This window comes from Varanus komodoensis, unplaced genomic scaffold (genome assembly GCF_004798865.1).
Source record: "Varanus komodoensis strain SLA01 unplaced genomic scaffold, ASM479886v1 scaffold75, whole genome shotgun sequence".
Classification (NCBI taxonomy): Eukaryota; Metazoa; Chordata; class Lepidosauria; order Squamata; family Varanidae; genus Varanus; species Varanus komodoensis.
The window spans coordinates 1,135,692-1,148,699 of NW_025336416.1; the positions used below are offsets into that span (position 1 = coordinate 1,135,692).

The 13,008-nt window shown below is 43.0% G+C and overlaps 2 protein-coding genes across 3 annotated transcripts; both read left to right on the plus strand.

Moving 5' to 3' along the window:
* The first annotated feature begins 253 nt into the window (after positions 1 to 253).
* On the plus strand, positions 254 to 10,546 carry LOC123035004 (mas-related G-protein coupled receptor member H-like). Of its 2 annotated transcripts, none has more exons than XM_044452834.1 (2): positions 254 to 389; positions 7,788 to 10,546. In XM_044452834.1, the coding sequence occupies exon 2, from the start codon at positions 8,191 to 8,193 to the stop codon at positions 9,232 to 9,234; it is 1,044 nt and encodes a 347-aa protein (XP_044308769.1). In that variant the 5' UTR covers positions 254 to 389; positions 7,788 to 8,190; the 3' UTR covers positions 9,235 to 10,546. The 2 variants fall into 2 exon arrangements, with proteins under 2 accessions (XP_044308769.1, XP_044308770.1); XM_044452835.1 differs by lacking the exon at positions 254 to 389 and adding an exon at positions 7,059 to 7,442.
* On the plus strand, positions 2,398 to 3,336 carry LOC123035015 (proto-oncogene Mas-like). Its single transcript, XM_044452847.1, has one exon. The coding sequence runs from the start codon at positions 2,398 to 2,400 to the stop codon at positions 3,334 to 3,336; it is 939 nt and encodes a 312-aa protein (XP_044308782.1).
* Positions 10,547 to 13,008: the final 2,462 nt, after the last annotated feature.

A 13,008-nucleotide genomic window follows, 5' to 3' on the forward strand; every position in this document is an offset into this window, starting at 1 on the left:
GTGAAGTTAACCAAGATGCTGGGCACCCATCTTTGAACAACTCAACAACTTCCCCTGCAATGGGTGATTTCTCTTTACTTGCTACTCCCAAATCTGCTTTTGAAGGGTGTTTTTCCATAACCATATCTGCTTAAAGTTCTCTTCTTCAAAGATAATTTCTTTCTACCATATCAGCCAAGAAAAGCATATGATCTTGACAAACTGCCTCAACAAAGATAACGATGGGATCTCCTGTATATATTTCTGTGAGTTTGAAAGGCATCTCATTTTTCCCCAGGATATGGAGGGTCCAAAATTTGCCCTGAAGATCCCGTATCACCTGGTACAGCACCTGTTGTCCTCCATCTAATGTTTCTGGAGACTGTTGAGCTGAAGTTACCCTCTCACAGGTATGTACAAAGATCAGTTCAGCATGCACTTTCACTAGAAGACCCAAACATTGCAATGTGTACAAATGCAGATTTCATGCAAGGGAGATGAGAAACCTATTTAGACTCCTACTTGCCTTTTTTCACATCTGTTCTGTGCTTGTCACTGGGTCTTAAACATGCTTAATTTACCATAATCAATAATTGTGTGATAGCAAAAATAATTCTCTTTATTCTGCAGATGCTTATGCTGCAAATAAGAATAAATGCAAACATATTTTCATTCTGTCTTTTCTAAACCCACACATTCTCTCCCTCTTTCTCTCTCTCAATTGCTATTTCTCTTTCTCTAATACAAGGGCACATACACACATACGAAGACTGGGAGTGGACTTTGCATTCAACCAAATCCAGAAATCAGAGGGCTGAATGAGAAAGATTCAGGTGATGCCTCAACTGAGTTTTGCCTACTCTGAATTGTACCCTGAATCATCCTAAACCTCCTTTATGATTTTCTGTTTGGAGGGTCCAAGTGGTACAAAGGGTGGCCAAGAATTGAAACGTTTCTGTCCTGACTCTACAGATCATGAAAGCAGCTCTTGCTACTTTTCCCTCCAGTAATGCAAGATGGTTGTGTGATTGAAAGAACCTGGCAAGGTGTGGCTTTGGGTGCCTTCTGGAATGCTGATGGATTTGCTTTGCTTTGCCTCCACTATCCATGGCTGGCCTGTTGTACTTTCTGTAACTTTTTGGTCCAAATAGCTTAAAATAACCTTCGGTAGGGGCAGTACTGTTGGAATGAGTTGAATAAGTGAAGCAAAAACTGCAAAGAGAGAAGGAAAGAGGAAAATCAGGCAAGCCGCCTCATGTTTCGCACAAGAGGAAAGCGGCAGGCTATCAGTGGCAACACTAATAGTCATGAGGTGGGAATTGTTCCCTCCCCGTGGACCTTCTCCCATCTGCTTAATGCATCTATCCTGTCATATTGTTTGTTTTTCAACTTCAGTCCCTCTCTATGCTGTTTTCATAAGACTTCTCCAGGCTCTAATGCATCCTGTTTAGAAACTGCTAACTGGGGAGTTCTACGTGCAAAGTTATTTAAGACATATGGGGAAACCATTACTACAAGTTTCCACATGTGTGAGTGAGTGCATGCATGCAATTCAAAAGCAGATTGTAAAAGAAGCTCCTGAAACAATTTGTCTAGGGCTAAAATGCCTGCAAATGGCAACCATACTGGATTTTTTAAGAAAATACGATTTATTGATTTTCAGTACTAGAAATAGAAGGCACAATAGTTATATTACAAATTGTAGTCAAATCTTCATCTTCCAATTGTTGCACAACCCTAATCTATCCAGATCCTCATCACCTGCTGAGAAGTGCTCTGCTATTTCTCTGAAAAAGCAACAAAAATTACATATTTTGCTTTGTAGATATCGGTTTTAATGACTCCATAGAGTAGTTCTAGGTTGCAACAGAATGAATCCATTTTCAACATTCCGCAATGCTTCTTCCTTAACATAAGACAGTTGGACTGAAATCCATACTCCAGTGAAGCTGCAGATTAATCCTAGAGGGAAGTCCATGGGATCCATTCCCTCCCACACTATGGAATCACACTGCAAGGACATTCAGTGAATGAAAAAGAGCAAGAGCAGAGTTCTTTTCATGATGGAATGACTAGGGCAGCCCTCTGCACAGAATGCTTTAGATTCTCTCAGAATTCATTTCCCCCAATCCTCAATCAGAAATGATGCAAACAGGACAAGAAAAATAATGTAAATTGAAGCTTTTCGGAATACAGCCTTCCTGTGAACTTTTGAACAACTGTATACATGTATTTGGACATTTGAAACAAAAAGAAGTATTTGAAATCCAGTGCTTATATCAGGAATGGAGATTAGCTAGAACTGCTAGATGGAGGATATGCTGAAGAGGAACAGAAGGCGAGCCCTTAAATAAGCAGAAACCAGAATTCCTGAAGTACAGTTTAAATTTGTGGAAGAATTTCACACTGATATTGCACATGGAAACAGTACATACCCTGGACACTGTTGAATATGGGTTTATGGGTACAGAAGACTACCATACTATAAGCACTGATCCTGATTACCTCTACCCAACTGATCCACCTCTTGAAGTATCATCTGTTGAATCTATTATTATTATTAATGTTCTCATGAACATCATCTACATTTTAGGACTTTCGGGGAATGGAAATGTCATCTGTCTACTTCACTTCCACTGTAAGAGGAACCATTTCATGACCTATATCCTCAATTTGACTAAGGCAGACTTTGGGGTCCTTGTGGCCCTATTCCTGATTGGCATAAATAATATGCTTGAGGGTTTTATTTGGAAATCATCCATATATGAGCATTACCATAGTACGGTTTGTGAGCATTTCACCCTTACGTACAACACGGGTCAATTCCTTTGGACAGTGATCAGTGTTGACGGGTGTGTGTCTGTCCTCTTCCCCATTTGGTATTGGTGCCATCACCCCACACACCTGTCCACCGCTCTGTGTGCCTTCATATGGGTGATCTCCTTCTTCTCTTTGGAATCAACAGAACACATGTACCCGTTTAATATAAGTGTACTGTTTTGTCTTCCACTCATGACTGTCTCCACTCTGATCCTCTTCTTCAAAGTCTGCTTTAAATCAAACCAACAGAAGCGGGGGAAAGTCTTAACAGCCATCTTGCTTGCACTCCTTTTCTACCTGATCTTGGCTTTCCCATTCACTTGCATTTTCTTCATCAATGGCTTCTTGGAAACTTCTCATATCAATGGTGCTGAGCTCTCAAATGTTGTGTTATCATGTGCCTCCCTAAGCAGCAGTATTAACCCACTGATTTATTTCCTTGTGGGGAGAAGAAAGAGGGTTCGGTCTAGGGAGAGCATGAAGATCATACTCCAGAGGGTTTTCAAAGAGGAGGAGGAACCTAGAGAGCAACTGTAAGAAAGGGTTAACACCAGGTTATGATGCCTTCACAAGAAAGGAAACCTTCAACCTTTATACACACCCATTCTTTTTAAAATTATCTGCAGCTTTTTCTGATCCATACAGCCAAAAGCTTTGCTATATAGATCAGAAAGAAGAGGTGGACCTTCTGAAAGTCTTTGGTGCATCCCAATACGCTCTATACATTTACGATATGATCTGAATCTGGATCCTTTGGACAGTAAGAAAAGAACTTCCTCATTTCCTACATTCAGTTATGCAGGCAGTTAGATGTCTGTATAGCCCATCTGCTGTGTACTTGTGGACGCTCAACTGATGAGTCGTCTGGAGAATGTAGTTGCAAGGAATGGATGGTTGGGTTCACAGAGGTCTACAAGTCATATTCCTCCTTTGCTTTGGACCACTAAGGCAACAGCTCCCTCAGTACTTGATTCCTGCTTCTGCATTCCAGCCATTCTTTCAACTTTGATCTACTTGTGTCATTAGTGACAGTGTGATTTGTACTTTTGTTTTCACTAGTAGTTGGCTGAGTGCCTTCTGAACTCAACATCTCATGTCCAGGCTCTGTCTCCTGTTTCATTTTTTTCATTGATTTATCACAGAGGTTTCAAGGTAAGAAGATTCAGAACTGGTTTACCATTGTCCTCTTCTGTGCACCGGTAACCAGAGTTAGCCTGAGCATCACTGCCATCTACAAGATCCTCTGTCAAGGCTGCTGTCAACAACTGCTTCTGCGCGGTATCTGTCTCCAAAGTTTGTCTCAGTCTTTGGAGTTGTTGTGTGAAAATGTTTCTGTAGGCAAGGGATGGGTGGGTGTCCTCCTCCTCCAAAGAACTGCAGCAGTGCCTTAGCCATTCCCCCTCATGAGTATGGAAAAAACATGTATCTGGGCAAGATTCACTATCTAAAATGTTTTGGAGAATGCCCGGAGTACAGAGGGAATCCTACCCTTTGTGTTCCTCCTGCCTTGCACTGGATGTCCACAATTGTAGAGAGTGGGCCAGGCACTCACTCTTTCCAGACTTTACAAGGGTCTGCATTGTCAGATTCTGAAGAAGTGTCAGACGAAGGGGTGATGCAAAGGCAGAAGTCAACATTGCTGCCAGTTCCCAGCCTGATCATGAGAGCAGACATGTTTTGGGATGGACAGGAGGGGTCCCAGTAGAGGAGGGAAAATTGCTGCCTTACCCAGTTCCTGACCCCCTTAAGAGAGACAAGCTACCAGTTCAAGGACTTCTGTAGGTCTCGCCAGTTGGATCTCCACCAATGGAAGCCACCCTTAGGGTAGATCCTGTACCACTCTGTGAATGGAAGTCTTGGAGAGAAGTTTCTAGTTGAGCTCCAAACTCTTTATCTGAGCATAGAATTATCATTCAATGTGCTAGAGGAGTCTGAGAGTTGCATTGACTTGTTAGTCATGAGGGGCCAATAAAGTATATCATAAAGGACTGTCGGGTGTTCAGAAAGAAAAGAGAAGAGTCTAGCTCTCAGCAATAATCCTCCAATGTCTGAGTGCTTAGATGACAACCATCATTGATTGATGAGCTATCATGGCATGTAGACTGATGGACATTCCTTAACTTGGCTTCCTAGATTAAGTTTAATACAGTTAAGATGAACATTGCATGCAGGATTATCTGTGTATTAATTGGGATACTGCTATCTATTCCAAGCAACTTCTTTAAAAATATTGATGCTTTGGTTCACAATTTTTGGGAGGATCTTCCCTACCCAATGAATGTTGTTGCATTCTACGCATACTGCAGTAAAAACAAAGGTTGGTTTGGCTTTGTAGACCTTGCCTGATGTCATAGGACTTCTTGACTAGTTTGACATTCTGGTCAATTCCTCTTAGATTAAGTGTTCTTGTGGCCAGTTTTCCAGTCCTCAAATCTGAATTTTCCCTTGAGTGGATGTCATTAGGTTTTCGGCACATGGAAATGGATTGGGAGTCTCCAGTGATAACAGCAGTCAGAGAGGCTGTGGCATTCAGATCCTTCCTGTGGGAAGTGGTGAACAGTTGGTTAGCCATTGTGTGAAAAGAATGCTTGGCTGGATGGAGACTTAGTCTGATCCAACGGGACTCTTCAAGGATTGCCATATCCTGTCTTGCCAATTACACTTCAACCGGTTTTCTTGTGCTGAATTTACTTGTTAGGGAACTCCAGATTTAAAACATGGACTATATTGGGGGCATGGACTGGCATTTTTACTTTGCATCAAATTCATGGGTGTAGATGAAGGGTTTTTCCAATGTTTGGTTCTGCATGCCAAATACCATATGATTGCTTTGGCTGATTAGAAATACCTGCAGGAGCAACATTTGTTAGACTCTATTTTGACTCTGCTGACTTTAGAATTTCAACATCCCCTTTGCTCTTAGGAGTACCAATAAAAGCCGAGCAGTTTGATCAACTCACATTTGATGTGTATTGTTGTTGTTAGTCATGAAGTCATGTCCAACCCATCGCGACCCCATGGACAACATTCCTCCAGGCCTTCCTGTCCCGCACCATCCCCCAGAGTCCACTCAAGCTCACACCAACTGCTTCAGTGACTCCATCCAGCCACCTCATCCTCTGCCGTCCCCTTCTTCTTTTGCCATCTATTGTTCCCAGCATTTTAAATTATACATTGATGTGTATAGATGCTTCTGATTGGTGAATAAATATAACAATGCCTTCAGTGTGAATGGAATAGCAAAGGAGATCATAATGTTCTGTTTATTAGGCAAAACAGTATTTTTGCTTCTGTGGCATTAAGGTCACATCATATTCAGAACAAAAAATGATTGTTAGATACCAAAATCGTTTTTTTTCCACGTAAGGGTTTGACCAAGACAGCTAAATGTTGGAGGTTCAAGGCTTCAATTATCCACAACTTGTCCAATGGTTGCCAATGATCAGTGGATGCTTTTGTGTGTGTAAAAGTTGTAGAATGAGGAAAAATTAGTAGCAGAATGCTTTTTTGATATATATTGATAGATCTGCTATTTTATTAAACTATTTAACTGCTGCACTTAAAGCATCACAAAACCCAGAAAAGAGATAAATGTATGGAAATTTGTACTACTTTTCTATATTTTATGCCTTATAGTATATCTCCTAATCTCCTTATACTGACATCATGTTGTGAACTTTCTCTGTTTTATATGGTTTTGTTTCTTTTGGTGACAAACACATGAAAACAATTGAAATGTTTTACACTGTTTTCATCCCTGCATCTTTATACACTTCAGTTAGCTAATTACAACTGGTGTTCATTTGCTTTCCTTAACTTTTGCATAATGCAACTATTTTCATTTGATGTTTTAATACAATCTTACTATTGATTTACTGGTAGGCCTCACAAATATGTAAAGTGTCTTTTGCTTTGCATGGTGTAATCTTTACTTGTACCAGTCACACAACTTTATGGTAAATGAGAATAAATATGTTTGCCCTTAATCAGCACATAAGTCATATTTAATTTCTGCATATCATGATCTTTTAAATTTACTCTTCCTTATAGATACTTAATAACTGCTGTCTTGCAATATTTCCTTTGTGGCACGTTTTCGTCTTTCACTTTGCATTTTGCAAATTGGATTACAAGTGCTGAATGTTACACTTTTTCAAAGAAGGTAACCATAATATTTAAAAAAGCCCTTTTGGGGAAAAGTACACTTTGAAATTAGCATTTATCCAAAAGGATGAACAGCAATGGGGATAATGAGTTCAGGCGTTGCTTGAACTGCAAACAGTTAGAAGGCACTGATCCAAAAGAGAAGAACTGGTGCACCGGGTTTTAAAGGAGACCCTAGATGCATCGGAAGCTGCAGAAATCTGGTGGGATGGAGAGGACAACGAGCTCTGGTCAGCTCTGGATATCATTGTATAGGAAGGACAAGGAAGAGAGTATTGCTCTCATATCCAAGAGAGCCCAGATTCCAGCAGACTTGTATTCTACAAGCTGCTCTTGTAAGGTCACAACTGCAACTTCATTCGAAAACCAGGGAAGGAGAGGAAGTGGTGGATGGCTGAGAGTGGATGGGAGGACAAGAGGCAAAACCATGGCATCTAAGACCTGATGGACCTTCCATCCTTCTCCCCATCCTCCAAAAGGTAAGACAAAGTCCCAGTTGGTGTGAATGTTGTCAGTACTTTGTCTAGTATTTTAAAGAGATGTACGTATGTCAACAAAGTTGAATCAGTTCCCCTTCATTCCTGGATGTCTTTCCAAAGTCAATGGGCATCATGCTTTCCAAAAATTGGTTGATTCAACTGCAGTTGACTTTTCTTGCACTCATCCCATGCTCCCTCCCCTCCCCTCCCCTCCCCTCCCCTCCACACCCCTTCTATCCTTACGTTTGCATAGCATTTGCATTTGTGATCACTGAAAAGATGCATGGCATCACCTTACTTGCATAGCAAACACTGAATCTGGGGCTGTCTTGTTTCTTCCTGCAGGACTTTCCATTCAAGCAGAGAAGAAAGCAACACCCAAGGAGAATCTGAGCCTTCAGCAGGGTGGACGGCCTCTCTGTTCCTGGCCTGTGCTGTTTTCTTGTGTCCAGTCATAATTCTGTTCCATCCTGTTCCTGCCTTCCTCTGTGAGTTTCTTTGCACATAAAAAGCACCCCCAACAGTGCATTAAAATACTTCAAGATGGACTTTCCTTTGGAATGTGCATTTTGTGGCTTCCTCAAAGTATAAATATGAAGAGTATATCTGATATGCCTGCGATCCAAGGAATCTCCTAGAACTTTTGCAAAGCATTCAAACTCACAAATAAGTAACTTGTTTGAAAGGTCGTTCACAGCAGGTTGGACCAGAACCTGGAAAGGCTGAGTTGCCTGGGAATCCGGAGAGGATGGGCAATCTGACTGCGCCATCTCAATCTTCTATAGAAGATACTATAGAAGAATTTTCGATTATATATAATCTCACTGACTTCTCAATGGTAGATTTTGACCAGGAATGGTTCATCATTTCCATTATCCTCCTTATTCTGTGTCTTTTTGGACTTGTGGGGAACGGAACAGTCATTTGGCTCCTTGGTTTCCATATCGAGCGGAATGCTTTCACCACCTATATCCTGAACCTGGCTGTGGCTGACTTTGGGGTCCTCATTACCCTATTAGTAGAATCAATTATTACAATTGAAATGGGTAATTGGGAGGAAATAAATACGGCTGTTTTATTGGCTTTTTTCTCTACCTGGGGATTCCTGTACACCTCTGGTCAGCTTCTACTGACCACAATCGGTATTGACCGGTGTGTGGCAGTCCTCTTTCCAATTTGGCATCGATGTCACCGGCCACCCAAATTGTCCCTCTTCATTTCTGTCCACGTATGGGTCTTCTCCCTCATGATGACCGGAAGTAATCTGCTGCTTTTGCTTACTGGACATGGCCCAGTGGTCCCAGTCGCTATGAACGTCCTGCTTTGCTATCCACTCATGGCTATCGCTACTCTCATCCTCTTTGTGAAGGTCCGCCATAAGCCACGTAATCGTGGCAGATCAAAAAGTTTGACGGTAATTTTGCTTTCCCTCTTATTTTTCCTCATCTTCGGGATTCCTGTTAATCTCACCACTGTTCTCACCTATTATTACTTTTTATATGATATTGATCCTAGGAATTTTTTCTCTGATGACCCAGTATTTGATCATGCACAAAAGATTACCATATTCAAGTACTTTAAAATCATAATGGTTTTTCAGAGCCTTAGCGATCTCTGCATAGCTGTAAACAGCAGTATCAACCCCGTGCATTATTTCCTTGCTGGGAGACAAAAGACCATTCTACGGGGGGTGTCTAAGTTGAAAGTTTCACTCCAGAATTTTTTCCAGAATATGGAAGATTGGAGGGAGGATGAGGAAGCCCCAGATGAAACTCAGTTGTCATCCTTTTAATGCTTAGGTTGGATACTTTTCTGAGGAAGCCACATTCTTCAAACATTGTTCCTGCAATGGGCTTGCCAAATGCTCTTTTGTAATTCCTGGCTGCTTTTCTGCCATTGTTTTTCAATGTTTTGTTCACTTGTAACTTATATATTTAGGTATTCCTGCATGTCTCCCTCCCTTGCCCAGTTCTGTGAAGATAAGATTTTTAAAAATGTGTTTGGGGTGGTGGAGACTTTAGGCCAATGACAGTAAGGAGCAGAAGACCCTACTCAGCCCCATAACAACCTGTTAATGCTGACCTCTGCCCAGAAAGGCTAGATGTGTTTCACTCAGGAGAGCAACATCACCTGGGAGTGACAGGTACTTCCCATCGCATGCTGCCCTGGCTGCAGAGTATTCGTTGATGGGTGGGTTGCTTGCCATTGGCCCTCCTTTGGCTCGGGAGCAGGAGCCAACCCGCTTCTAGGCCTCCCTCCCCATACAGAGGGAGGACTCAGGCCTCTGAGGCTGCCATGCCCTCAGAAGAGCTAACAAGGTTGGATTCTCCCAGTGGCCTGGTTAATTCTTCTGAAGTTGGGATCGGTCCAGTTTCAGAAGGAAGCTCTGTGCAATTCACTTCTCTAGCTGCCCTTTCGCTCTTGTATTAAATGCAGGTCTGTGTGCAGGAATCATTCTTTTCGGGCCTCCAAAGAGCCAATTCTGGTGTAGCTTAAGCAATATGGCTTAGCATCTCCGGGAGGCGAAGAAATGGGTCCACCAGGCTCCTTCAGCTCACCTGCTACTCAGCACACCCTGCAAGCATTGGGATCCTGCTCTCTGCTTACCCAGCTCATTACTTCCCAGTTTCCCATGATCTGAGGTCAGAAGCTTTCCAATGCCAAGCGACATTCCCTCAGGCCTAAGCCCGGTCTTTCCTCCATGCAAATTCTCATTGTCTTTTTGCTTCGCATTCCCCCAGCCCAACACTGGCTGATTCTTTCCTGCCATGGGATGGATTGTGGGTTGGCTTTCATTGCTAGGACTACTTGGCAGGAATGCACTGGGCAGGGATGTTCGCACCAGGAGTTGTGCGTACTTTTTCATGCAGAAAGACTTTCTGGCAAGCCACAAGGGAACTCCTGAAACAGCTCCATTCTTGATGCCATCCTCTGGGCTTTACCATCCCTCAGACCGAGATCCTCAGGTCTCTTCTGCCTTCTAAGCAGGATTTCTTCAGAGAAGTTATATTATTTTTGCATGTTGAATTATTCTCACGTTATGCATTTCAGTGTGTGTTTGTGCATGAGAGAGAGAGATATGGAAGAGTGCTTTATGGGTGGGAGTGGGCTTTGCATGGGGGCTACTCCGATGTAAGTCTCTGTTCCCTTTATCAGCTTTCATGCTGTGCAAGGATGGATCATTCCCTGGCATTTGCCGGGAGGATTCTCCACTCTCTCTTTGGAGCATGATTGTTGAGGGGCAAGTTCAGGAGGAAGGGGGGAACTGGTAGTGAGTAATCGAGATCAAGTTGTGTCTGTGTGAATGCATGCCTCAGTGCTGGGGTGGGGCGTTGGAGCTGGGGTTTGCTGCCCCTTCCTGGATGCTTCCTCTGTTCAAAATCCTTGTTCTCCCTGAGGGTGTTTCTCACACGAAACTCCATTTGAACTCACCCTTCTTTTGCTCCACACTTTCACTGTTTCATCAAGTTGGAAGTTTTCAGGGGGTGGGATGGCCCCTCTGATCGATGCAGTGATCCCACAGATTCCCTACAAAATAAAGCATGAAGTCCGCATTTCCTGCAAGAGGGATGGGGCGATGTGGAGCCACCCTCTGTTGGTCACTTACTTGAATGCATTTTGCCTTTGGGGACACTTTTGGTGCAGTCAGTTCAAATGGATTCAAATTGTTAGTGAGGTGAGGAGAGGAGAGGCTCAGTTCGGCTTGGCTGTTACCTGGATCCTGCTAAGTAACCCATGTAATTTCTTGCAACTTTTTGTGGTTGCATCTAACATATTTCCAAGTATAAATCAAAAGGCATTTTCTAATCTTTGCCATCATGGAAAAATCCATTTATATTATATTGGTTATGTTGTCCTGGCTATGGAATGTCCCAGGTTCACAAGGACTCCATCTTACCCCAGAAGGGGATGGGATTAAAGTAAGGTTCCAGTTGGAAGAAGAATAGCTGGAATTCATCCTTCCGGATTTCTCCTTTCCTGTGCAACCACTCCACAAAATGTTCTGGTCAGTTCCCCTGCACTCCCAGACTACGTTTTGGAATGCAAAAGGCATTTCAATCAATCATGCTTTTTCTCTCTTGCTATGTTGGAGCTTGAATTTGAATGTTGGAGCTTGTTTTAGTGTGTTTTTACAACTCTGTTTGCTTATGTGCACAAATGATACTTCTGGTAATACTGCATGGCTTTAGCATAGAGATTTTCAATGAAATAAACAATTAAATGAGAATAAAGGATGCCACTCTGGGAAGATATCATTTCAGTTATTTCAGAGATGTTCAGGATGTCCCCAGATGGAAAGACCTAGAATGGAACTCCTGGTTCATTGTGTATTTAAATACAAAGTTTAATATTGAAACATGCATCAATGATGGCATTGTAGGAGAACTAAGGAAGGAGGATGGTGTTGGCCACTTAGCATTAACCTTAGCAATGTAGTTGCTTAATGAAAAAAAATGAACATCAGGTACCTCCAAAGGTTGCTCTTCACGTATTAAATGAAGATATAGCTATGTTTCAAGACTGCTGCAAAAAACTGTACCCACCATGAGAACTGCCGCCCCCCCCCCCAGCCCCCAAATCTCACTGTTGGTGGAAACCCCCCATCAGGGGAGATGGGAAATGGAAAATGTTTTCAACAGGGGCCTTCTCCTGTAGATCTTGCACAGGCAAGGTGTGATGTCCTTGCTGCTCCTGGCCTCGGCCAGTTCGGTATCCTGGGCTGCCGCTGCTGCTCCAGTAGCACTGAGAGGAGCAGCTTTGTCAGCAGGAGCAGGCTGGGATGGTTGGAAAGGTTCATGCACCTGACACAGCTTGTGTGACTCACTGGCTCTCTGTGCATTGCTCAGATTGCGCAGGTTTGCCACGCATTTTTCATTTGTTTCTGAAACCATATGCAAAGGTGTACAAAATTATGAAAGCTAAAATCAGGACTAAAGGTGACTGAAAATACTGATGACACCTCTGCCCCAGCTTAGATTCAAGTGTGAAAATGCACAGTTCTGCTGTCTTGTATACTTTGGGGGAAATGACTTCCGGATCGGGCCAAACACGCTTGCAGCAAATCCAATTCCACCAGGTGCCTGACAATTGGAGAAATGCGGACAACATTGGACTTCATTAAGCTGTAATGGAGAACCGGCTAAGGGCTCCTTGGGATAGAAGGGCTCACCCTGGCATGGAGGCCTGGATGCTTGATAGTGATGGGAATGCAAAGAGCCCTCAATTACTTCCCAGGCAGAGCAGTGCACACCCCCAAGGCCAGAGACTGTAGGCCTGAAGGGCATGCGAGTCTCACCAGCTACTGTCAGGAGATGCCCCCTCGTGAGTCATCAGTTTGATCGAACTGGGCAAAAGCAGGGAGCTGGGACCGATCAGGCTTCCTCTTTGAGGAGAGATTCCCTGTTGCGGCCAAGAAACACTGTTCTGTTCTACCTGGAAGAAGACTGTGTTGGATGTGGTATGTTTCATTAGGGTTGGGGACATTTATTTTTTATTATTTTATTTATTTTATTAAAACATTTTTATGCCGCCCCATTCGCCGAAGCCTCGGGGCGGCTTACAACAA